The sequence below is a fragment of the Lagenorhynchus albirostris genome, chromosome 19 (assembly GCF_949774975.1).
Source record: "Lagenorhynchus albirostris chromosome 19, mLagAlb1.1, whole genome shotgun sequence".
Classification (NCBI taxonomy): Eukaryota; Metazoa; Chordata; class Mammalia; order Artiodactyla; family Delphinidae; genus Lagenorhynchus; species Lagenorhynchus albirostris.
Window position 1 is genome coordinate 4,570,017 of NC_083113.1, and position 25,074 is coordinate 4,595,090.

The window sequence follows — 25,074 nt, forward strand, 5'->3', positions numbered from 1 at the left end:
TAGGTATTAATCTATCAGTTCATCATCACACCAGCCCCTGAGGTGCGTACTATTATTATTTTCCCTTTTAGAGATGGGGAAACTCAGACCAAGAAGTGAAGTAACTGGCTCAGGGTCATGCCCTCAAAGGCTCAAAACTCAGGCGTTTAGGCTCCAAAGTTCACCCTCCCCCTGCTGAGCTGTGGTAAAGTACCCTCCTCAGTGGGTGTTCATGAAGGTAAAATGACATCATGCACGCAAAGCCCTCAGAACAGAGCCTGACCCATAGGAGGTGCCCAGTGAACACTAGTTATTATTATCACGCACTCGTCATTCAAAAAATATTAATGGAGGGTGCACTCGGTGTCAGGTTCTGTTCTAGGAGCTGGGCATACATCTGTGAACAAGACAAAGATTTCTGCCCTCGTGGGGCTTCATCATGGCCATTATCACTGCCATCATGATCATCACTGCCATCATCACCCTGATCATCTTCATCACCATCATCTCCATCATCACCATTATCATCACCATCATTATAATAGTCATTACCATGATCTTCATGACCATCATCACCATCATCTCCACCATCATCTCCATCATCACCATCACCACCATTATCATCACCATCACTTTCATCATTACTATCACATTACCATCAGGATAGGCATCACCACCATCATGGTCACCTTCATCACCACCACCATTATCATCATAATCATCCTCACCATCACTATCACCATTCTCATCTTCACCATCATAACCACCATCATACTCATCACCACTATCACCATCGTCCTCATCATCCTCACCACCTCACATGGTGCCTGTTGTATTCACAAACAGATCTTGTGATTCCACCTCCTCTAGTCCCCCAGAAACATCATTCACATTTTGTTTTTAATTAGATACTTTGGTTTTCCTATTTGGGTTTGGGAGTGTCTTAAGTCCCTCAGACCCCAGATGAGGTCACACATCTCCCCGCAGAGGCCTCTCTTCCTCCTCTGGGGTAGTAGTGGTTGGTGCAGGTGTGCTGGGGGGCCAGGCCACCTCTGCCAGTCTCTTTACAACCTCACCCAGCTGCCCCAGACCCTGGGCAGCCTCCACCAGCTGGGTCAACCCCAGTCCCAGGGCGTGGCGCTCCTGCTGGTCCCGCTCCAGAGCCTGTGTCAGCCTCTGTAGCTGGCTACCCACATCCCTCACAGCGGCCACCAGCTCTACCAGGGCAGGCGGATCACAAGCCATGACCCTTACAGGTGGCACTGGGGCTTCACATGGGCCAAGGGGGCCTGGGCTCTGACCAGGAGTTGGCCCTAGGGTGAAGCGGTCAGGGGGAGGTTGATCCAAGGGGGGGGCCATAGGGGACAGGTGGAGGTCAGGGGTCACAGTGGGGTCAGAGGCTGAGTGTGGAGTCTGGGTAGGTGGAGAGGTTACTTTGGGGCTCTGGCTTGTGGGTGGTTTGAAGTTCTCAGTGGACAGTGTGTCTACGCTGGGGGCTGGAGAGGGCCTGCAGGGGCTGGACTCTGTTGCTGGACAGGGCTCTAGGCTCCACATCTGGGACGTGGAGGGGTGAGGGGCCCCCGTGAAGGTCAACCGGGGGTGTGGGCTGGGCTTGACTGTTGGTGCTGAAGAGGGAAAGGGAAGTTCTGTTCCCAAGGAAGTTAGAAGGGACTTGGCAGTGACCATAGGGGTTGAGGTGGGGTGAGGAGTCATGGTGGGGTAAGCAGTGGTGGTGAGGTGAGGGGTCGTGGCAGGGTAAGGGGTTGTGATGGGTTGAGCACTGGTGATGGGAGGAGGGGTTGTGGTGGGTTGCGGGGTCGTGGTGGGGTGAGGGGTTGTGGTTGGGTAAGGGGTTGTGATAGGTTGAGCACTGGTGATGGGAGGAGGGGCTGTGGTGGGGTGAGGGGTTGAGGTAGAGTGAGGGGTGGGGGTGGGGTAAGGGGTGGCGGTGGTGTGAGAGGTCATGGTGGGATAAGGGGCTGTGGTGGGGTGAGAGGTCGTGGTGGGATAAGGGGTCGTGGTGGGTTGAGGGGTCGTGGTGGGTTGAGGGGTTGTGGTTGAGTAAGGGGTTGTGATAGGTTGAGCAGTGGTGATGGGAGGAGGGGTCGTGGTGGGGTGAGAGGTTGTGGTAGAGTGAGGGGTGGGGGTGGGGTAAGGGGTGGCAGTGGGGTGAGAGGTCATGGTGGGATAAGGGGTTGTGGTGGGGTGAGAGGTCTTGGAGTGAGGGGTCGTGGTGGGGTAAAGGGTGGTAGTGGGGTGAGAGGTCGTGGTAGGGTGAGAGGTCATGGTGGAGTGAGGGATGGTAGTGGGGTGAGGACTTGTGGAAGGGTCTGGGAAACTAGAAGGTTCTGGAGTTGTGTTGGGGTATGGAGATGTGTCCCAGACTGGGGTTGTGTCAGACTCTGGTGTCAGCTCTGAGGTAGGGGAAAGGCGGGTCACCACCGCCGGTGCAGAGGGGTCAGAGGTCAGTTCTTTGGGCATGGTGGGTGGTGGAGTGGGTGAAAGCCCAGGGGTCAGCGCTGGAAACACGGTGGCATCAGGGGTGGACAAGGTAAGGCCAGGGGTTGTCAAGGTGCGGTGAGAGTTCATCCAGGAGGCCGGGTCTGGGCTGGGCGGCAAAGTGGCGGGAGGGTCAGAGGTCACCTCCGGCGTTGAAGCTGCTGTGGGGATGAGCTGCGGCGCGGAGTCAGAGGTCAGGACAGGGCCCGGGGGCCCCGGCGAGGCGGAGGGAGCTGGGGAAGTGGTGGGGGGCGCAGTCCTGGCCGCTGTGGGCCGCAGCCGTCGCTCGGGCCACGGTTTCCTCAGTGAACCTGTTGGAGGAAAGACGGCCGGCGGAGGTCAGTCTGCTCCGCCCACCCCGCGGCATGGTCCGCCTCCTAGGGGTGGGCTGACCAATGGGAAGGCAGAAAGCTTTGTGACGTCATGGGTCGCCGGCAGACTTCATCCGCCCTAGTGCCCCACCTCCACGCTTCCTCCATGTCTCCAGGCGCCACCTGGCGTCCTCCCCTCCAGGAGATGCGGAGATGGGCGGCAGGGGGGAGGTGGGATGTGGAGGGGTACCTGGGATGTAAGAGGGGGCCGAAAGGCAGAGATGGGATGAAGGGAGATAAAGAGGGAGAGGGGAGTGGGAGACGGTGCATAGCATGAGGGGGAATCTGAAGGGTAATCTTAGTAATCAAGACAAATCTCTTTACGCCATATTTTTAAACAATCAAAATCAATACAAAAGATCTACAATGAACAAAAAGTCAAAATTTTAATCCAAGACAGGATCCGACCTACCTCACCGGAATCCCCCCTAAAACTGGCTCTGTCAGATCCTGGTGAGGTAGGTCAGATCCTGACTTGAGTTAAAATTTTACTTAGTTCATCGTGGATTGTTTTTGCATTCATTTGTTTTTTAACCTATGGTATTAAGATCTTATTTATCTTCATTACTAAGTGTTTGGAATGCCCCCAAATTTTAGGCCCGAGTAAAATGAGAAGGCTTACCCTCTTCCAGGCCCTGCTTCCATGTAAATGTGAATTTTAAGCACTTTTTACAGATGAGAGAAATAAGGCTAAGAGGGTAAGTAACTTGCCCGAGGTCACACACAGTTTGAAAGTTGCAGGGACAAGATCTGAACCCAAGTCCTTTACATACAGAGCCTAGGCCATTTAGTATCACTTTCTCAGTCATGGAAATGTTCGGTGCTGTCCAATATGGTAGCCACTGGTCACCTGTGGCTTCTGAGCAGTTGAAATGTAGCTAGTTCAACTAAGGAATGAATGTTTCCTTTTTCAATTTTCTTTTTTTTACCTTTGAATGGATTTCTTTTTTTAAATTTTTTAAATTGAAGTATAGTTGATTTACAATGTTGTGTTAGTTTCAGGTGTACAGCTGAGTGATTCAGATATATATACATACACACACACATATATACACATTCTGTTGCAGACTCTTTTCCCTTATAGATTATTATAAAATATTGAGTATATTCCATGTACTATACAGTAGGTCCTTCCTTTTTCAAATTTTTGATTCACTTAAATTTAAATAGCCACCTGTGTCAGTAGCTACCATATTGAACAGCACAGCTCAACAGAATTCCACTTTTCTGCAGGGTCTTTGAGGTGCGTCGTGTCCCCCTGCAGGGTCAGAGGAGCAGTTAAGTAAAGGGCTTGGCCTCCAGCCAGGCTGCCTGGATTTAAACCCCAGCTCCATTACTTCCTAGCTGGGTAATCATGGGCAAGTTACTTACCTGCCTTGAATCTCAGTTTCTTCCCCATTTGTAAACCATAGATATCCACATACCTCCCTTGTAGAGTAATCATGAGGATTCAGAGCTCGTGTGTGTGCAGAGCACGTACACAATGCCTAGCACGTGATAAGCATTCTCATGATTATTTATACTGCCATAGTCATTGATGTCTGTGCCTCAATTTCTCTTATCAGTGAAATGGGAACAATTATAGCACTTACATCATTCATGAAGGGCTCATGTGGCTGCTACGAGGATTAACACATATAAATATGTTAAAGCATAATACATATAAAGTGCATAAAATAGTGCCTGACACATGGTATATTGCTTGATAAATGTTAACTGTGCCTAGTTATTATTTCAAGAATCTCAGCTTAGTTCGATAGAACAGGGACTCAGTAACCTAGAGTGGTATTGATTTTTAATTTTTCAGACCCAAGGTGCAGAGAGCTAAGCTACTCATACCCCACTGTACGTTGTCATTAATAGTCCCTGCGATGTCTTCTCTTGTTTTATTTTACTTTTTCTCTTCTTTAACCCCAATCTCCATCCCCTCGTCCTCTCCCATAGGTACCTCCACTCTAGTGTGTTTCACATATGGCCTTAAACATATGTGTGATCTTAAACAATACGGAATGCATAGATGTGTTTATGTTAATATATGTGTATGTGTATTTCTGTGTTTGTGCTTTTAATTTATGCAAATAATATGCTGCTGGAAATCTCATTCTGTTTGACCTTCCCCTCAGTATTATGTTTTTCATACCTATCCATGTTGCTGTGTATATAGCTCATCATTGCTTTAGCTATTGCATAAAATTCCATCACGTGTAACCATTGCATTTCTCTTCCTTGTTACCCTGCTGTTGGACACTTAACTTGTCTCCAATTCCCTAATACATCCTCACACATATTCCCTTATAAGCCTGTGCAAGAATTTCTCTGGAATATAGATCTAGGAGCAGGATTGCTGGGTAATAACATATAATCATATTTAATTTCACTAAACACCACTAGGTTGTGTTTATCGAATTGCTACAGCCAGTGGGGATGCCTGTCTCCCCACACCCTCACCTACACTTGGTATTATCTACCTTTCAAATTTTTTTCCATGCTCGTCATTGTTTTAATTTGAATTTTCTGATTCATGATGAATGTGAGCACTTCCAGATATACTCGTTGGGCATTTGGGCTTCCTCTTCTGCAAATCACCTGTTTGTATCTTTTGCCCATTCTCTTATAGGATTTCCTATCATTTTCTTATTTGTCAGAGTGACTTACATGGTATAGGTTAGGGTTTCTCACCCTTGGCACTGTTGACATCTGGGGCTGGATGATTCTTTGCTGTGGGTGATACCTTGTGCACCAGAGGATGTGTAACAACATCCCTGGCCTCTACCCACCAGGTACCAGTAGCCTCCCTGCTCCCAGTCATGACAACCCAAAATGTCTTCAGATGTTGCCAGTTGCCCCCAGTTGAAGACCACTGGTATAGATAGTAACCCGTTGTCTCAGGATATATTTCTGCCTGGTCTTTCTAGGGTGAGAGTTGGGTCACCATGGGGAAATCTGGAGTCCACCTCTCCATCCCACCACAGAAACACCCTGGCCCCCTCGCCCCAGCCACATGCCTCACCTGTATCCCCACGGACCCTTGGAGCTACAGAGGGATGGCCTGGGCTCCTGATGGTGCCGGCGGTCCCAGAGGGTCCAGGTATGCCTGCGGTGGGGGTCCCCTTGGCTGGGACCTCTCCTGAAGGTGTATCCCATGTCCAGGAAGGCTCATAACCATCCTCGCCACCTTGAGAGATACGGGGAGAATTGAGTAATAACAGTGTTGTGAAGATTTCTTTCCAAGATGCTGGGTTTTAGGAGGACCCCATCAAGAACACAAACTGAAGCTGTCTTCCTGTTAAAATGTCAGCCCACCAAGTGCAGGCCTACTCCCTGGGTCCGTGTGTACTCCAAATGCGCTCTAAGATATGGCCACGTTCTCATTCGTGATCCATTAGTGTGTGATCGATGAGATTTTTTAATTAAAATATACATCGAAAAAAAGGAAGCAGCGTTGCAGAGTTACAGCCCTTGTGGGGCCCAATCACATCCCTTCCCTTTGTCAGAGAAGCCTTTAGTTAATAGTTCCCAAGCATGCCTTTGCACCTCAGCTATACAGGTGGGACTCCCTAATGCTATATTGTTTCCACATGTGTTAGCTTCCTACAACCAGAAAGACTGCACATATACATATATACAGCAAACACCTTCTCACAGCCTGCTTTTTGGCTGCATTCCTTCCTAGCTGGCTGAGCAAGTCACTTCACTTCTCCACGACTCTGTTTCCTCACCTGTACGATGGGTATCGTAATGGCACCTACTCCATGGGGTCACAGGGCTGGCAAGTGATAAGCTGTCCTTTCAGTTAAATGCATATAACTCTAGTTCCTTCTTTTTCTTAACCTTGTGTAACATTCTATCGTATAAACACACAACTGCCGATTTATTTATGCCCCTGTGGATGGGCGGTTCGGTTGTAGCCAATGTTTTGCTGCAGTGGACTCTTCATGAGTGGGAATTGCTCAACACCTAATTGTGGGACTGCCGTGCGGAAGGCATCTCTCTAGATGTTGTCAAACTGCCCACCCTTATCCCTCATCCTTGCCGCTGAGAGACATTTTAAATTTTTGGCAATCTCATGGGGAGCTGGTGGGCAAAGAAGCTGCAGTTTCCCTACAGATGACCAAACTGAAGCCCAGAGAGGGCAAGGAATTTTCCTAAGGCCACACAGCTAAGGAGCAGCACTGGGTTTCAGACCCAGCAGGTCTATCTGCTTCTGAGCGGCAACATCTTCCCTCTGGGGGTAGATCTCCTGGGTCGCACCTCACTCCTTCCCTGTTGAGCTTTTATTTAGAATTTGATTCCAAGGTCACTCCCTGCTTCCCCTTGAGGAAGTTACACCCTGCTCTGTGCTTCCTGGGTTCTTCAGAGCTAATTCTATCACAGGCTTCTTCCCAGTCTCCGTGGCTGGAGTGGTTATGAGTGTGAATTCTGCAGTTTGAATCCAAGCTCTGCCCTTCGCTGTCCTGACCTCTCTGGACCTCAATTTCCCTACCTATAAAATGGGGACAAGGATAGTACTCATATCATAATGTTCCACGTGGAGGAGGTGAGTTAAACCATGGTATGCACTTTGGGGACTTCCCTGGTGGTCTAGTGGTTAGGACTCTGCACTTTCACTGCAGGGGGCCTGGGTCCGATCCCTGGTCGGGGAACTGAGATCCCACAGGCCACACGATGCGGCCAAAAACAAACAAACATGGGATGCACTTATATGGTGTCTGGTATACGGAGACTATTCAATGAATATTAGTTATTATTGATGCTCTTATTACCATGCAACCTCTAAATGTAATCTGGCATTTTAATTTTTTTTTTCTTTTTTTTTTTTTTCTGTACGCGGGCCTCTCACTGTTGTGGCCTCTCCCATTGCGGAGCACAGGCTCCGGATGCACAGGCTCAGCGGCCATGGCTCACGGGGTTCCCGGACCGGGGCACGAACCCGCGTCCCCTGCATCGGCAGGCGGACTCTCAACCACTGCGCCACCAGGGAAGCCTGTAATCTGGCATTTAATCTTGGATGCTCTCCCCTCTGCGCAGCCATGACATACAGCGATATCCCGAGTCCATGAGTCATCCCACCTCCCCACTGGGTGTGGAAACTCCATTAGACACGGCTGTCCATCTGCATAGCCTCATCCATTCCCGCAGCTGCAAATTTCCTCCTCCCAGGCACTCCTTGGAGCTCCAGGATTGCATATCTCATATCTCCACTTGGGTGTGTCGAACGCATCACTAATGGAGCTCTTAATATCCCCACTCTGGATCCTGTGCACCCACCCCGCAGCATTCCCTGGTCCAGTAAAAGGCGGGTCCCCATCCCCTACCTCACTCTCTCTCCTCAACCCTCGCACCCAACGCATCACTCGAACCTACCAGCTCAACCCCCGGAAGGTAGCTTGAACACCTGCACTTCTCTCAGTCTCCACTGCCACCCTTGTTGAGGCCACCGTCACGTCTGCATGGACCTTCTGGTCTCCCTGCATGCACTCTTACACCTACATCCACCCCGCTGCGGCATCCTGAGCGAATGCTTTGAAAATACACATGTGGGGGACTTCCCTGGCGGACCAGTGGTTAGGACTTTGCTCTTCCACTGCAGGGGGCATGGGTGTGATCCCTGATCAGAGAACAAAGATCCCACATGCCACAAGGCGTGCCCCCCCACCCCCCAAAAAAAGTAAGAAAATACACATGTGATCACATCTTCCATAACTTAAAGTGCTTACAATGCCAAGGGTTTCTGCACATAGAATAAAACCCAGACACTGGCCTCATCCCCGATCACTCTCCCCCTGCCTGGCTCACTCCCCTCCTGCCAGGCCAGCATTCTTGCCCGTCTCCCAAGGTCCCACCACAGGGCCTTTGCACATGCTGCTCCCTCTGTCTGGAAGGCTCCTTTAGCTCCCTCCAGGCTCCCCATCACAGCAGATGTCTTTACAATGGACCACAGACCTCACCTCCTGCCATCATCCCCATCAACCACTTCACTTCCGCCCCACTGACCTTACTGCTGTTTCCTGAACCAGCTAAGCACACCCCCATCTCAGGGCCTTTGCATGTGCTGTCCGCTCTCTACAGAACACTCTCCAAACAGATATCCGCATGGCTTCCCCCCTCTCCTTCTTGAGGTTGTCACTCAAATGGCACTTTCTTAGTAAGTCATCTCTTGATCATCCTATTTTAAATTATAACACTTAGCCCTCCCTTCCCCCTCCCTTGCTGTGCTCATCACTGCTATGTTCCCAGGGGTTAGTACTCATGCCTGCCACACAGCAAACATTTCAGACATGAATTAATGTCTGCGTCTCCAAATTCCATCATCCAGGAAGCCTCAAGAAATTTTGCTTCAGTGAAAAGGAAAGTGAGAATTCAACCTTCATAAGCTTCCAGCTTCATCTCCTGTACACTCTCTCTAGACTTACACAGTGGTCTCTCACTGGTTCATTCATTCATTCATTCATTCAACAAGTATGTAAAAAGTCTCTACTAAGTCTCTCCAACATAGATCCCATGGTAGACAGAATAACGCTCCCCAAAGATGTCCAAGCCCTAATCCCCAGAACCTGTGAATATGTTACCTTTCCTGGCAAAAGGGACTTTGCAGATATGATTATGGGTCCAGAACTTGAAATGAAGAGATTATCCTATGTTAATCCAAGTGGACCCAATCTAATCACACAAATCCTTAAAATGAGAGAATCTAACCCGGCTGTAGTGACAAAGATGTAAAGACAAAAGAAGGACCAGAGAGATAGATGCAGCATTGCTGGCTTTGAAAATGGAGGAAGGGGCCATGTGCTAAGGAATGGAGGGTCCTCTAGAAGCTAGAAAAGGCATGGGAACGATCCTCCCCTCAAGCCTCAGAAGGAACACAGCCCCGCCCTGCTGACACTTTGATTCTACCAGTGATACCCATGTGGGACTTCTGATCTCCAGACCTGCAAAATAATAAACTTGTGTTGTCTAAGCCCCTAATGTGTGGCCGTGTTATGGCAACAACAGAAAATGACATAGCCAAATACAAGACAGCTAAAAGTCTAGCAGAGACGACGTGCCCTAAACAGGCAATGCAGTTTTCTCAACTCCAGCCTCTGCTCCTCTGAGAATCCCCTTCCTCCTGGTGTCTGCTGGTGAAAATGACACCATCTCTTCTGCGAGGTCTTTCCCAATTGCTCTACTAGAAATAATCACTCCGTCCCTGGGATCCTGCAGCTGTTGCTCATTTACGGTAAATAACTTTTAACAACCAATGTTTTGTGGTTTTAAATGATTTCACACACATTTTGCTCATTGGATTGGGACCTGAGGTCACCCAGCTTGTTGTTCTAATCCCAACGCAGCCACAGCTGGAACCCAGCGAGCTGTACTACAGAATTCACTCTTGCAATGACTTCAGTTATTCCAGAATCTTTTCCAATCCAACAAGCAAACTGTGCGCGAAATCGTTTAAAATGGATCTCAATAATGGCTCCTAAGTTAAAGTTTAATTTCTCTGAGCCTCATTTTTCCCGCACCTGAAACACAGGGGCAACACCAGGACCTATGTCACCCAGTTGGAATCATGCGCGCCTGGCACAGTGAGCTCTCCTTGACTCTTTCCAGGGTCCTTGGAGCTCCGGTTTTCGTTTTTTTCCGGAGGAAGAAACTGAGGTTCAAAGAAGCAGTCATTTTTTTCAAGGCCACCTTGCTAACGAGGATAGGAATTCCTGTCTGTCGTTTCCCCTCTCCCCACGCCACCCCGCACCTCCCTCCAAGTCTTCCCATTACTAAGGTTGTACACGTTACCCCTGAGATTTCCATCGTGCAATTCCTAGTTCTGTATTTATTTGTGCCTCGCGCCCAGCATCGGACCTCTCCGCCACGAGGGGGCGCTACGGGATAAGGGAGGTGGCGCCGGGCTGCAGAGAACAAAGCTCAGAAATCCTGGCCACACTGCCAGGTGAGGAGCATCACCTCTGGAAACTGAGCCCTAACTCACAGCTCGGGTGCCCCCCACCCCAAACCTCCGTACCTCCAATGCCTGCTCCGCGCCCCCTACCCTCCCCGCCGGAGTGTGGCCAGACCGAGGCTGACGCCACGCTGTGGGGTCACCGCCCGCTTCACCCGCTTTTATTGCCGCGGCGTGGGCCAGCCGGCCAATCAGGAGGCGCACCGCGCCTGTGACGCCACACGGCGCGGGGCGATTGAAGTCCGCCCTGCCCGCCCCTCCATCCGAGGCCCCGCCCCTCTCGCAGAGGCCCTCGGAGTGCGCATGCGTGTTGAGCGTGTGAAAAAACGCGGGAAAAGGTGCGAGGGGCGGGGTCCTGCGGACATAGAGCGGAAGCGGCCACACCTGGTGGGAGAGAGCGGTCGTCGCGGGGGGACGGGGTCGGCAGAGCCGGGGGAAGAAGCCGCCACGCGGGAAATGGTAGGATGGAGAGTCAGCGAGAAGGATGAGGAGACGGAGAAAAAGCTGAGGGGAGAACCGACCCTGGGTTCGGGGGGGAGGTTGAGTGGGAAACGGAGCGGAGGGCGCGATGGTGAGAGTGAAAGAAAAAGGAAGACTCAAGGGAAAGAAAGAGAAACTGGCCGTGAAAAACAGGGAGAAACAGCGGTGACGGGGTGTGGACTTGGAGAAAAAATGAGAAAGATGGTGAGAGAGGCTGACGCGGCATAGGGACGAGGAGGGGCAGAGAAAGAGAAAGAAAAAAGAGACTCGGAGCTGAAAAGATGCGAGTATGAACTTGATAAGGAAAGAAAAAAAATTAGAAAGGTGATGAGAAAGAAATGGGTGGTGAAAAAAAAGTGTTTGAGATGAGGAGGGTGAGAAATTGAAAGGGAAAAATAAATAAATAGAAATTTTAAAATAAAATTAAAAAGTAAAATAAATTCCTTTGGGACTTCCCTGGCGGGTCTGGTGGTTAAGACTCTGCGCTTCCACTGCAGGGGGCGCGGGTTCATCCCTAGTCAGGGAACTAAGATTGCCTGTGCCACACGGGCGAGGCCAAAAAGAGAGAGAGAGAGAGAGAGAATGTGAGAAACAGGAGCAGGGGGTGATCAAGAGAGACCCTGCGCACGGATAGGACAGAGATCTCACACACACACACACACACAATGAGGAAGGTAGAGAAATGGGCAACATCTGAGGGGGGTCAAGGCCCCGGGGGTCAAGGTCAAGGCCCCTGGCAGCAGAGATGGAAGGAGGGAAGCAGGTGACAGCGAGACAGAGGGAGGGGCAGAGAGGGACAGAGCTGAGGGGCTGGAGGCTGCTCCCACTGGCCAGAGGAAGGGGGTCCGGCTGAGGACAGAGCCCTCGACCTGGATGTCCCCACCCCGCCTCTGAGCCATAGCCCGACCCTGACCAGAGCGTGAGCTGGGAGAACAGGTTTGAGGGGCTGGGGTGGGGAGACAACGTGGTGACAGGGTGGGCCTGGGCTGTGAGGTCTGGGGGGATTTCGTCGAGGCTCCGGATCGAGGGGCACGGGCTCCCAAGGCCCCGGCTGGTTTACAGGAGGACTGCGGGCCGGGGCTTTGCTGAGCCTGATCGGATTCTCCGCAAATCACACCGCAGGGGGTGGGGATGGGGTCTCCTTTAGGCTCTGGAGGACAGCGCTACTGCTGAGTCCAGGAAGGGAATGTTCTTAGAGCCTCTGGAGCCGAGGAGAACCTGTCTGGGGTCTCTGAGACCCAGGCCAGCTCATTTAGGAGGACGTTTCTGGAAGCCCGGCAGGGAGGTGCACAGAGGTTTATGGAGGGCCCCTCCCCACCCCGGCCATGCCCCTCACCTGTGCTTGGAAGGCGCCTCGTCGTTGGGGAGGGGGCCCCTGTGCTCCCAGCCGTGCCCCCGGGGAGGGCGTGTGCAGGCACCGCTGCCGCGGTGGTCCCCTTGGCCAGGTCCTCTCCTGAGGTGGGGTCCCAGGTCCAGGGCGGATAGTCTTCCTCATCTGCATAGCCTTGGGAGAAATTGGGGAAGGGGACAGCCCCGACCCGGCTCAGAGGTCCTTGCCGTTGCTCCGAAGTCCCCTTCCCGAATCTCCTGGAGTGACTCTGGGTCCCCACCCCCATGCCACCCTGACTCGTTGGCCACTGAGCCCCCGCCCCCCGCCGTACCAGTGCAGGTGAGCCCCACGTCCTCCTCGTGGTCACAGTTGTGCTGTCCCCACGCCCTAGCGGGGCAGTCGCTCAGCGAGGCCTCACTTCCCTTGCAGCCCACGTCATCCAGCCAGATGGGCCCGGTGCCAGGGCCGTAGTGGGTTTTGCCCACTCGGGGCCTAACCCTTCCGCAGCCCAGCTCCCAGCAGGCCACCATGCCATCCCGCAGGTCCCAGCTGTCATCACACACTGTCCCCCAGCGTCCAGCGTGCCACACCTCCAGCCGTCCGGCGCACCGGTTGGGCCCATCAGCCAGACGAACCCGGAACAGGCCTGCTGGTAGACAGCCCAGATCAGGAGGGGTCAGCAGGGGTTAGGAGGGGTCAGCCTCACCCTCCACGTTCCTTCCTCTCACCTGATGCCCCAGTGGGGGAGGGGGCTGGGTCTTTGGAGGACTCTGGAGTACCTACTCCTGGGATCTCGGCCAATGGCTCCAAGGTGGCCTCAGAGGTCAGTTCTCGGGGGCCCTGGGTGGTCGGTGTTGCCAGGGTCTTAGAGGTCCGTTCCCGGGGGACCCGGGGAGTCCGCCTTTCGGTGGTGTGTGAGGTCAGCCTGTGAGGGTCCTCTGTGGTCAGCCTGGTGGTAAACTCAGAGGTTGGTCTTCGGGAGGCCTCAGTGGTCGGAGTGGTGGTGGCCAGTGAGGTCAGTTCTGGGGGACTCTGGGTGCCCGTGGCCCTGGAGTGCTTAGTGGTTGGTATCACGGCGGGCTGAGTGGTCGGTCTCTTTGCGTTTTTGGTCACCCACTTCTTTGTGCTTTTGGGTATCTTCCCTGGGGCCTTGGTGGTGGTTTTCTCAGGAACGCTGGGGGTCCGCCTCACAGAGGGCTTGGTGGCCAGCTCCCCTGGGAGCCAGGCGTCTGGATCTCTACCCAGGCCAGGGATCCAGCTCCAACTGAAGGGGTCTGAGATGGAGTCCAGGCCGGGGGTCCCTGGCAGACAGGAGGGGAGGACAGGGGAGACAGCAGACACCGTGATTGTCCTTCTCTCTCATCTCCCCCTACAGACAACCACCAAGTTCCCATGCATTCATTCACATCATAGACGTTTACAAAGCATCTCCTACGAGCCAGGCCCTGGGCATACGGTGGCCGCCACAGCCAGCACCATCCCACCTCTGGGCACTTACAATCATGATGTGACTGCCCCCCTTCACCCCGTCACACTGACCCATCCTCTCCATCTGCCCAGCCACTGCCTGGCTTCCTGTACCCTCTGACTGGTCTTCCCCCACACCCCGTGTGTGTGGGGAAGCTCTCACCGCCCCACCAGGGTGGTACCAGGCCACTGCCCAGCTCAAAACCCTTCTGTGGCTCCCGTGGCCCTCAGGAGGGGAGGGAAAGGGGAAAGTCCCTCAGCTTCAGGCAGAATGGTTGACTCCATCCTCCCAGCTGCCACGGCTCACCTTACATCTTTCTGATCAGCACAGGGAAGGCGGCAGACACCATGGGCAATGCCAAGGGTTACTGATGCAGGATAAGGGTTAATCTTGTCCAAAGAAAGGTTTGGCCCTTTGCCCCTGGCTGCCGGGGGGGAAGGGGGAAGCTCCGAGCCCTTTCACCGTCCTGCCTGGTAAGAGTGTGTTGTTTCCCTGTGGGGCCAGGGCCACCTAAATCATCTCTGCTAACACTGTGACTTAACGGGCCACCAGTGGGCCACCAGCCACATCTCATGACTGCGCTCCTATAAACACTCTGACGCCAAGGCTGGGAGATCGTCCCTGGTTGGCAATACCTCACGTGAGTTGTCCTGCGTCGTCGCTGGGAGAATTAAGTGAGGAAGCTCCACAAGGGTCTCTCCTGGACCCAGCCCCACATGCCTCTTCCCTCAACTGACTTTTTAAATTTTTGGCTGCGTTGGGTCTTCGTTGCTGCGCTTGGGCTTTCTCTAGTTGCAGCGAGCAGGGGAAACTTCGCTGCGGTGCGCGGGCTTCTCATTGCGGTGGCTTCTCTTCTGGCACAGCACGGGCTGTAGGCGTGTGGGCTTCAGTAGTTGTGGCTCGCGGGCTCAGCAGTTGTGGAGCGCGGGCTTAGCTGCCCCACAGCACGTGGGATCTTCCCGGACCAGGGATTGAACCCGTGTCCCCTGCATTGGCAGGCAGATTCCTAATCACTGTGCCACCAGGGAAGTCCTGATATGGACCATTTTAAAAGTCTTTTTGCGGTACGCGGGCCTCTCACTGTTGTGGCCTCTCCCGTTGCAGAGAGCACAGGCTCCGGACGCGCAGGCTCAGCGGCCATGGCTCACGGGCCCAGCCGCTCCGCGGCACGTGGGATCTTCCCGGACCGGGGCGCGAACCCGTGTCCCCTGCATCGGCAGGCGGACTCTCAACCACTGTGCCACCAGGGAAGCCCAAAAGTCTTTACTGAATTTGTTACAACATTGCTTCTGTCTTATGTTTTGGTTTTTTGCCTGCGAGGCATGTGGGATCTTAGCTCCACAACCAGGGATTGAACCTGCACCCTATGCATTGGAAGGCGAAGTCTTAACCACTGGACCGCGAGACAGCTTTTCTGATTGTTGTGAATCCTTCTAGAAAACTATGGAACCCGAGGGTGGTCTTGGGGACCTCCCAAATGATAATGTGTCACACGGGTTTCCAGCGATTTGTCGGGGCGTCTCTTCCTCACAGTGAACTGTGAGCCTCTCAAAGGCCAGGGTTGCGTTCGTTGCATTCTGAGGACCCAATACCTAGCTCAGTGTCTGGCGCTGGATAAATAACGGCAAATGAATGAACACGGGCCAAGCCTGAGTCTACTTCAAGTGGCCCTCCCGTCACATGGGCTTCTTGCCGTCTCCCGGTGCCCCATGCCTGCTTCCTTTCCTCTTCCTTTTCAGCTTCCCTCTAGGTGGGAGACTTTCTTGATTCTTGGCGGGAAGAAGAGGAGGAAGAATCCCAGCTGTGCCGCTTAGCTGCTGTGTAATCTCTCTGTGCCTCAGCGTCTTCATCAGTAAAATGGGCATAACATCCACCAATTTGGACGCATCGTGAAGTGTGAATACGGTCACGGGCGGGGGCTTAGGAGGTGGGCGCTCAATCGATGTTAGTGCCAATGTTAGTTCCCGTTCCCTCCTCCAGGAAGCCCTCCCGGAGCCAGCGAATGGCCAGGGCCTCCTTACCAGTGCAGGTAACTCCAACGTCCTCGTTGTGAGCACAGTTGTGCTTCCCCCAGGGAGCGGCAGGGCAGTCAGCGAGGGAAGCCTCGGTCCCCACACACCTCACGTCGTCCAGCCAGATGGGGCCAGCGCCCCAGCCAAAGCGGCCGGCAGCAGGGTCTGGCTGCCGAGGTCCACCGCAGCCCAGCTCCCGGCAGACCACAGCCGAGTCCCGCAGGTCCCAGCTGTCGTCACACACGGTCCCCCAGCGCCCACCGTGCCACACCTCCAGCCGGCCTGAGCACCTGCTGGGCCCGGCCACCAGGCGCAGCTGGGGGGACCCTGGGGTGGGAGAGACCCAAAGAATTCGAGTCAGACCTTCCTCCACCTTCGCTCCATCTTCCTTCCATTCATCCACCCTTCCTTCCCAGCAGCAAGTGTTTATCCAGGCCTGTGCTGTGCCATCGTCTGCATCAGGCACAGGAATAAAGAGTCAGGGATAGGGAATTCCCTGGCGGTCCAGTGGTTAGGACTCCGTGCTTTCACTGCCGAGGCCCGGGTTCAATCCCTGGTTGGGGAACTAAGATCCCACCAGCCTCGCGGCACGCCAAAAAAAAAGAAAAACAAAGTCAGGGGTAAAGGGTGGTTCCTTGGAAAGCTCAACTCAGAATTGCCATATGATCCAGAAATTCCACTCCTAGGGATATATACACCCAAGATAAGGTGAAATGGGCATTCAGTCAGATACCTGTACGCAAACATTCACAGCAGCATTATTCACAAGAGCAATAATGTGGAAACAACCCGAGCGTCCATCAATGGACGAATGGGATGGATAAGCAAAATGTTGTCCATCCATACGATGGAATACGATTCAGCCGTTACAAAGAAAGAAATTCTGACACACTCCACAATACGGATGAACTTGGAGAACATTATGCTCTGTGAAATAAGCCAGACACAAAAGGTCCAATACTATACGATTCCATTTACACGCAGTGCCTGGCTGGCAAATTCAGAGAGACAGAAAATCCAACGCTGTGTGCCAGGGGCTGGGGAGATGGAGGGGAGGGCAGTGAGTGTTCAATGGGTCTGGGCTATCTGTTCGGGATGATGAAGAAGCTCTGGAGATGGTGGTGGCGATGGCTGCACAACATGATGAGTGTATTTTTCACGACTAAACTATATGCTTTAAAATGGTTAAAATGGGACTTCCCTGGCAGTCCAATAGTTAGGACTCTGCGCTTCCACTGCAGGGGGCGCAGATTGGATCCCCGGTCGGGGAAGTAAGATCTGCATGCCGTGTGGCACAGCCAGAAAAACAAAAAGTTGTTAAAATGGTCAATTTTACGTTGTGTATATTTTACCATGATTTTTAAAAAATAAAGAAAGTGGGCTGTGGAACAAGTTGCCTTCATTGGAGTCCTGGCTTTCAGACTTTTTAGCTGCGTGGCCTCGTCTGTAACGTGGAAACCAGACGGTACCTACCCTGCCAGCGGCTGGTGGTTTTACCTGACGAAGGGGCTTGGAACAGCGCTGGTCATGTGAGCCAGTGACAGCTGAGTCTATGGCAGCTGTTATCATTATTATTATTATTATTCAGAAAAAGGGGAAGCAGGACTCGGCTAATAGCGATCAAGTTCCCACTTTTTCAGCCTTCGGCAACCTTGAGGAGATGGCTGTATTAATCATGGCTTTTTATTTGCAGTACCTGATGCTTTGACATCTCGGGGCCTTGCTGACACTGGAGGGATTGCTGATTCCCAGAGACAGGAAACCACTGGAGTGTGCCCTTCATATGAAATCAACCCACCCAGAGCCCTCACCCACCACCTCGTGTCAGGCTCACACACTCCAGCCATCATCCACCTGCCCCATCACCCCAGGGCATGTACCCGACAACCAGGAGCAGCAGCTACGCTCCAGAACCCGCCGAGATGATGCAAACCAGCCCATCCGGAGTCATCTCACCCTGCCTTGTCCATTCCTCCCCATGAAGCCACACTCCAGGCTTTGCCCACCGTCGCCCCTCGCTCCCTCTGCCTCCTGCTGGACCCTGGTGCTTCCCGTGTGGCCCTGCGTCGTGTGCGGGCTGTGCCCCCTCCTCTTGGGAATTGTGAGAAACCAACTATCTCTGCAATGACGGTGGTCTCACCTGTTGGCCGCACCACACAGCATGTGAGACCATAGTTCCCCAACCAGGGATCAACCTGTGCCCCCTGAAGTGGAAGCGCAGAGTCTTAACCACTGGACCACCAGGGAAGTCCCTAAAGCCTGTATTTTTTTTTTTTTTTTTTGCGGTACGCAGGCCTCTCACTGTTGTGGCCTTCCCGTTGCGGAGCACAGGCTCCAGACGCGCAGGCTCAGCGGCCATGGCTCACGGGCCCAGCCGCTCCGCGGCATGTGGGATCTTCCCGAACCGGGGCACGAACCCGCATCCCCTGCATCGGCAGGCGGACTCTCAACCACTGCCCCACCAGGGAAGTCCCCTAAAGCCTGTATTTTAAAACAACATCACTGACTAGTTCTTTCGATACTTGCGAGAAGGAGGCGGCCCTGTGAGTTTCAAGACAGCTGGAGCAGAGCATTAGACTAAGCAGGGGCCTTCTGAGTGTGGGCTCCGTCTCCTCCCCTCCACCCTTCCCTCTCCCCGAGACCTCTGAGGCAGTGAAGGAGGCACCTGGGGGCTGTGGGGAGTGGCGGAGGGGCAGGAAACAGAAGCTAAACCCCTACTCGGCGACAAAAAAGAACAAAATAATGCTGTTTGCAGCAACACGGATGGACCTAGAGATTGTCATACTGAGTGAAATAAGTCAGACACAGAAAGACAAATATCAGATGATATCACTTATAGGTGGAATCTAAAAAAGGGGGTATAAATGAACTTATTTACAAAACAGGAGTAGAGTCACGGATATAGAAAACAAACATGGCTACCAGGGGATAAGGGGAAGGAGGAATAAATCGGGAGCTTGGGATGGACATATACACGCTACTATATATAAAAGAGGTAATAAGGCCTACTGTATAGCACAGGGAGCTCTGCTCAGTACTCTGCGATGGCCTACATGGGAAAAGAATCTTAAAAAAAAGCAGCAGCAGCTAAGCCCCACATTTGGGGTGCGGGGAGCAGGAGGGACTCACCAGCTTCCGGCCCAGGCTCCTGAGGGGCCGCAGGGGAGGCGGGCGGAGGTGAAATGCCTGCTATCCGCGCAGCCTGGCTCACCGTGGGGGGCGGGGGCCTGGATGCAGTCTCCCTGGGCCTGGAGCTGTTGCTGCCCACCGCGGGGGCCGTGGGAGGGACATATCCCAGAGGCATACCTGGGGCGTGAGAGGGAAGAGGTGACCACCACCCACTGCTGTGCTACAGGCAGTTCCCCACACCTGCCACCCCAGGACCCCCGATGGAGACTGAGGTTTCACGATGAGCAAGACATGCGGCAGGTGGGCTGCTGGACGGAGGGAGTGCGGGGCCCTGGGGTACACCTCCGGAAAACACACGAGACGCCCCAGCTCTCACCCCTCCACTCGAGGCCCCCGCTCTGGCCTCTCCCCCAGGGCCCCCTCACCGTCACACACGGCCCCAGCATCCTCCCGGTGATGACAGTCATGCTGGCCCCAGGGCCGCGCAGGGCAGAAGCGCAAGGCCGTCTCGTTTCCCCGACAGCGAAGATCGTCCAGGAGGATGGGTCCAGCCCCCTCCCCGAAGAAGGCGCCTCCAGGGGCAGCCAGCGCGGCCCCGCAGCCCAGCTCGTGGCAGGCCACAGCGGCGTCCCGTAGGTCCCAAGCATCGTCACACACGGACCCCCAGCGCCCGCTGTGCCACACCTCCAGGCGGCCCGCGCACCCGTGGGGGCCGTCTGCCAGACGCAGCCTGGGGGCCGGGCCTGGACGTGGGGAGAGGGAGAACAGAGAGACGGGAAACTGTGACGGATAAGCAGCTTTAGGCCACGCACGCAGGAAACTGTGATGGACGAGCAGGTACTGAGCTATGCACGCAGGTGACTAGGATGGATGTGCAGGTACAGGCCACGTGCTCAGGTGACTAGGATAGATGAGTGGATATAAGCCTCATGCTCAGGTGACTAGGATGGGTGAGCAGGTACAGGCCACCTGCTCGAGTGACTAGGATGGGTGAGCAGGTACAGGCTATGTGTGGTGTCCCGCTTCACGCCCAAATGGGGCTGGAAAGCAGCCATTCCATCTTCAGTTTGCAAGTGAGGGAAAGACTCTGAGCTGGGAAGTCGCTCTCCAAGAGTTCAACTCTGGTCTATCCACTGCCCCCCATGTCCCTGCCTCCCCAGGGATGAGCCCTGGGGACGCTGGCCCTGATGCCCTCCACCCACCTCCCCAGGCAGGTCCCCACTCCACAGCTGCCTTTCCCAGCCTGTAAAGCAGGGCTTCTCAGCCTTAGTGCCCCTGACACGGGGGTCAGGGCATTCTCTGCTGTGAGGGGCCGTCCTGTGCACAGTAGGATGTCCAGCAGCATCCCTGGGCTCCACCCCCCAGAGGCCGGCAGCACCCCCAGTGCCCCACACAGTCATGACAACCAGAAATGTCTCCATATCACCTGGGGAGTGCGGTTGAGAACCACTAGTCTAGATGTTAACCTCTTGTTGGTTTGGGGGTACATTTCTGTTGGGTCTTTGTGGGGTGAGAGTTGGGTCACCTCTGGGGAGTGTGGAGTCCATCTCTCTACCTGCAGTCGGTGTCTAGAGAAAAGGACAGGCCAGAGAGGGGGAGATACTCCTGCCTGCATCACCCAGCTGTGAGTGACACGCTCCCTCACGGGGCTGCCCTGAGGAGCAGAGATGTTGGTAAGATACCAGGCCCCCGGGCCCCTCAATGGGGTTCACTTCTCCCCAACAGCTTCTTCTCCCGCTGGAGACTCAACTCACCTCCTGGGAACTGGGCTTCAGAGGCCCCATTTCTGCCCCCATGTGCTTCCCACGGAGGCACCACCATCCCTGCCTCTGGTCCACCCATCTGTGCCCCGACCTGTGTCCCCTTGGTCTCCATCCCCACCACACCCTACACGCTAGATACCCAGATCCATCTGTGTAGTGGGACAGACACGGCAGTCAAGTTCTGGGCCATCTGCTTTACATCTCTGAGCTTCTGTCCTGCATCCGTGAAGGGTGGGGCGAGGACATCCACCCAGGAGGCCAGGCAGGTGGGGGTGAGGCCCAGAGCTGGCTCCCAGCTTCCTCTGTAGCTCCCTCTCCCCTTTCCCATCCACCGACTGAAACATTTCCTGCCCCCTGTGCGGGTAGGCGGGCAGGCTCCTCTAGTGGGTGCAGCCCTTGAACTTTCCTACCCCACACCTGTGGGCCACCCCTGCCTCCTAAAAGTCAGGAGAGTGAGAACTGGGTCTGTGCCCGGTGTGGATGGGGCTTAATGAGTGTGAAAATAAGGAAGGAGCGAGAGAGAGAAGGAAAGGAGGAAGGGAGTAAGGAAGGGAGGGAGGGGGGAGGGAGGGAGGGAGGGGGGAGGGAGAGAGGGAGGGGAAGGAGGGAGGGGGAGGGAAGGGGATTAAAGAGCTCCTTAAAGTTGAGACCTCGGTGAGCGGAGGAGGGGGCGTGGCCCTGGGGGAGGGGTCTGGAGAGGCGGGCACATACCGGTGCAGACCAGTCCTGCGTCCTCGCTGTGGTCACAGTTGCTCCGGCCCCAGGGGCTTCGGGGACAGTCCCGCAGGGCCTGCTCCCCGCCTCCGCACCCCACGTCGTCCATCCACACGGGCCCTGCGCCCGGGCCGAACCGGGCCCCGCCGGGGGCGGCCAGCGCACCCCCGCAGCCCAGCTCGCGGCAGGCCACGGCGGCGTCCCGCAGGTCCCAGCCGTCATCGCACACCGTGCCCCAGCGCCCGCCGTGCCACACCTCCAGGCGGCCGGCGCACCCGTGGGGGCCGGAGACCAGGCGCAGCCGCTCTGGCGGGCGGGCGGGGAGAGGGGCAGTCAGGGGCCTCGTGCGAGGCAGCTGGGGATACGCGGATTCAAGCCGCGGGGGGGGGGGGGTGGTCAGTGGCCTGAGATGGGCCTGCCAATCGGCTGTTAAGGGGAGAGCCAGGATCTGAGCAGGCCAAGGGCCTGGGTCCCGGGAGTGGACACCCGGGTCTCCTGACCGGGTGGGGAGCCTGGGCCTGACTGTGAATCCCCGGGGGATGCAGTGCCCCCGCATACCTGGGGGGGGTCCCAGTTTGGTCCAGCGGGGCCTAGCGCCTCACCCCATCCAGATTTGTTGCAGAGGGGAGGCCTGCGCGGACTTACCCTGGCGGGGGGCTCCGGCAGTCAGCAAAGGGGCCCTAGTGGACTTGGCAGGCTTGGGCGGCCGGGGGCTCTTCTTCCGGGAGCCGCTCTGGGGGGTCCCGGCTGGGCGGGGAGCTGGGTGAGGAGACAGCAGGGAGGGAGATCGGCAGCTGTACCTCCTGGGGCCGCAGGTCAGTCCCGAGAGTCCCCAGGGGTCCGAAGGGGGCCTTGGCGGGGGCCCTCGGGATTGTGGAGGAGACGGGCCTCTGTCCCTTCTCCCTCACAGCCGAAGCTGGAGACAGGGCACATGTGGGGGGGGGCTCACCAGGCATCACCGGGGCCTCCTCAGAGCCGGGGCTCAGCTCCCCAGACAGCCCCGGCCAGGGGTCCCCATCCAGGACTGAAGGTGAGTCGTCCCAATCCCTGGAGTCCGACACACGCTGACCTTCGGGAGAGCAGCGTGTGGCTGGACCGCACTGGCTCTGTTTTGTCAGCCCCATCTCAGGCCTGCGGCCCCACCCCCTCCCCTCTTTGCCTGGCTGAGCTTTGTCCCACTCACGAGGAACACGCCCAAGCCAGAGAGGTTCCCTATCAACTTTTACCCTTGCCTTCGTCTGATACGAAAACAGGAAGGATGCCTTTTGCTGACATAGAGGATTAATGGTCCATGAGGAATGATGGTCATAAGACCCCCTGGGGGAAGGAAAACATGCTTCTCCCTTGGTACTCAGATTCTGTCTCTAGCGTTGGCCCCTTTAAATCTTCCTGCACCCTTTGCGGTGGTGCGCAGCACAGCTGCAAATAAATGGATCACTGCCCACCAGATCCATCCTGCCTGTATGAGTTCCCCACAGTAAACTTCATAGTTGTTCTTTACTGCTTTCTTTATTGGTCTCAAAGTTCCCCCTCAGTTTGGAAGATATTACTCAATATCCCCGCCATGCGATCCCCAGATGCTATAAAGAGGGCAGGCCCTGAGTGAGGCAGGAACCCTCCAAGGTAGTGGTAAGTCCTGGCTTTGCAGGGGGTGTCAGGGGTGGGGTGTCTGGACTTCTGGATTCTCAGAGTTACTGGACTGAGGACTTGTGTCCCTGGGTCGTCTCTGAAGCAATGTTCCTTGGAGGGGGTCGAGGGCCCCTTACCTGCACAGACGACGCCTGCGTCCTCCTCGTGGGAGCAGATGTGGGCCTTCCAGCCGCGGTGGGGGCAGAGGCCCAGCTGCTGCTCACCGCCCCGGCAGGCCAGCTCGCTCAGCCACACGGGCCCCGCGCCCTCCCCGAAGAAGGCGCCTCCAGGGGCAGCCAGCGCGCCCCCACAGCCCAGCTCGCGGCAGGCCACAGCAGCATCCCTCAGGTCCCAGCCATCGTCGCACACGGTGCCCCAGCGCCCGCCGTGCCACACCTCCAGGCGGCCCGCGCACCCGTGGGGGCCATCGGCCAGACGCAGCCACTCTGGGGAGGACAGAGGAAAGGCTGTGATGTCCTGGAGACCCTGGGGCCAGGGGGAGGGTACGGGCTGGGGGCTGTCCTGCAGGGCATCACCGGGAGGCCAGTGTCCTGGCCGCTAACGGGGAGCCCAACTCCTGGGTACCCAGGGGAGCAGTGGTGCCCCGTAGGAAGCAGGAGGCTGTCGCCCAGGTGGTCCTGGGGGAAGTGGTGCCCGAGGTCACAGGCGGATGGGGGCGAACAGGGTCCCATTGGAGGGTGAGGCTGGGCACGGGGTGGGCCTGCAGCTGAGTGAGGCCAGATGGAAGAAGTGTTTGGGGCCACTTACCAACAGCCTGGATCCCCATCAGAGCCACTGGAAGGGAGGTTGGAGGGGTGGACAGAGTGAGGCCTCATGCCTCTGAACCAGAAACCCCGCCGCTGGGAAGCAGGACTCTGGGTCGAGGGCCTGGCGAGGTTCAGGTCCTTGAGGTGGGCGGGGCCCCAGATGCCTCAGGGCAGGCACCCAGGCCCTTTGCACTCCCCCAGGGGCCTGACTAAAGGTCAAATGATGGGTGACCCCCCACAGGATCAGGGCTGGTGGGGCGGGGGTGGGGGGGTAGGAGGTAGGTCTCTGGGGCTCCTAAGAGGGTAGGACGGGGGTGCCAGAGGCTGGGTCCCTGGGGGATCAGGCAAGGGAGGGCCAGATGTCCTGTATCCCCCAAGCAACAGGGATGAGGCCCCGGAAGTCTGAGGCTCTCCAGTGGGTGAGCTCAGGGGTCAGAGGGTGGGGCCCAGGCCCGAGTCCCCGAGGAGAAGGGTCACTCACCGAGGAGGCAGGCCAAGACCCTCATGTCTGCAGAGTCGGGGCAGGGATGGGGTGAATGGGGAGAGGAGCAGGAGAGGGGAGGAGCTAGCAGCCAAGGGAGGGGGGGAGGGAGGGAGAGAGGGAGGCTCCTGCCAGAGGCGCCCGGGACCTGGGGAGGAGCAGGCAGGGGCTGGACGCTCTGCCAGGAGGAGGAGAGGCTGCTGAGGAGGCAGCAGGGGACGGGAAGGGGGGGCGGGGAGGGGGCTGGCCGGCGGCTGAGGCCTGGGGAGGAGGGCGGTGGCAGGCAGCAGGGAGGGTGTCCAACTGCAAACACCCACTGGGGAGCCGGCCTGGGGGCAGCAGGCTGCAGGGAAGCATCCAGGCAGGGGCGTACGCTGGGGGACAGGGGTGCACGGGTGGGGTGCCCACCCATCTGCCTCCTCTCTTGTCCAGCCAGGGAAGCATGCTGGGACCAGAGAGCATCAAGGATGGATTCACATCAGATGCCGGGGTTGGGGACCTGGCACAACTGGG

General features: G+C 55.8%; 2 protein-coding genes across 4 annotated transcripts in view; one reads left to right on the forward strand and one right to left on the reverse strand.

The window, feature by feature from the left end:
- Positions 1-25,074, forward strand: part of SBK3 (SH3 domain binding kinase family member 3) — a 137,221-nt gene that overhangs the window by 19,369 nt on the left and 92,778 nt on the right. The window lies entirely within an intron of this gene.
- Positions 861-24,602, reverse strand: SSC5D (scavenger receptor cysteine rich family member with 5 domains). 3 transcript variants are annotated; one of them, XM_060130631.1, is made up of 15 exons: positions 24,562-24,602; positions 24,082-24,108; positions 23,451-23,759; positions 22,634-22,753; positions 22,330-22,443; positions 21,682-21,990; positions 19,633-19,950; positions 19,208-19,384; positions 16,088-16,405; positions 13,327-13,899; positions 12,930-13,247; positions 12,605-12,772; positions 5,860-6,024; positions 2,192-2,789; positions 861-1,993 (listed from the first exon to the last, which is right to left on the reverse strand). In XM_060130631.1, the coding sequence occupies exons 1-15, from the start codon at positions 24,584-24,586 to the stop codon at positions 949-951; spliced, it is 4,584 nt and encodes a 1,527-aa protein (XP_059986614.1). In that variant the 5' UTR covers positions 24,587-24,602; the 3' UTR covers positions 861-948. The 3 variants fall into 3 exon arrangements, with proteins under 3 accessions (XP_059986614.1, XP_059986613.1, XP_059986612.1); XM_060130630.1 differs by having other exon boundaries at positions 861-2,789; positions 12,930-13,244; XM_060130629.1 differs by having other exon boundaries at positions 861-2,789.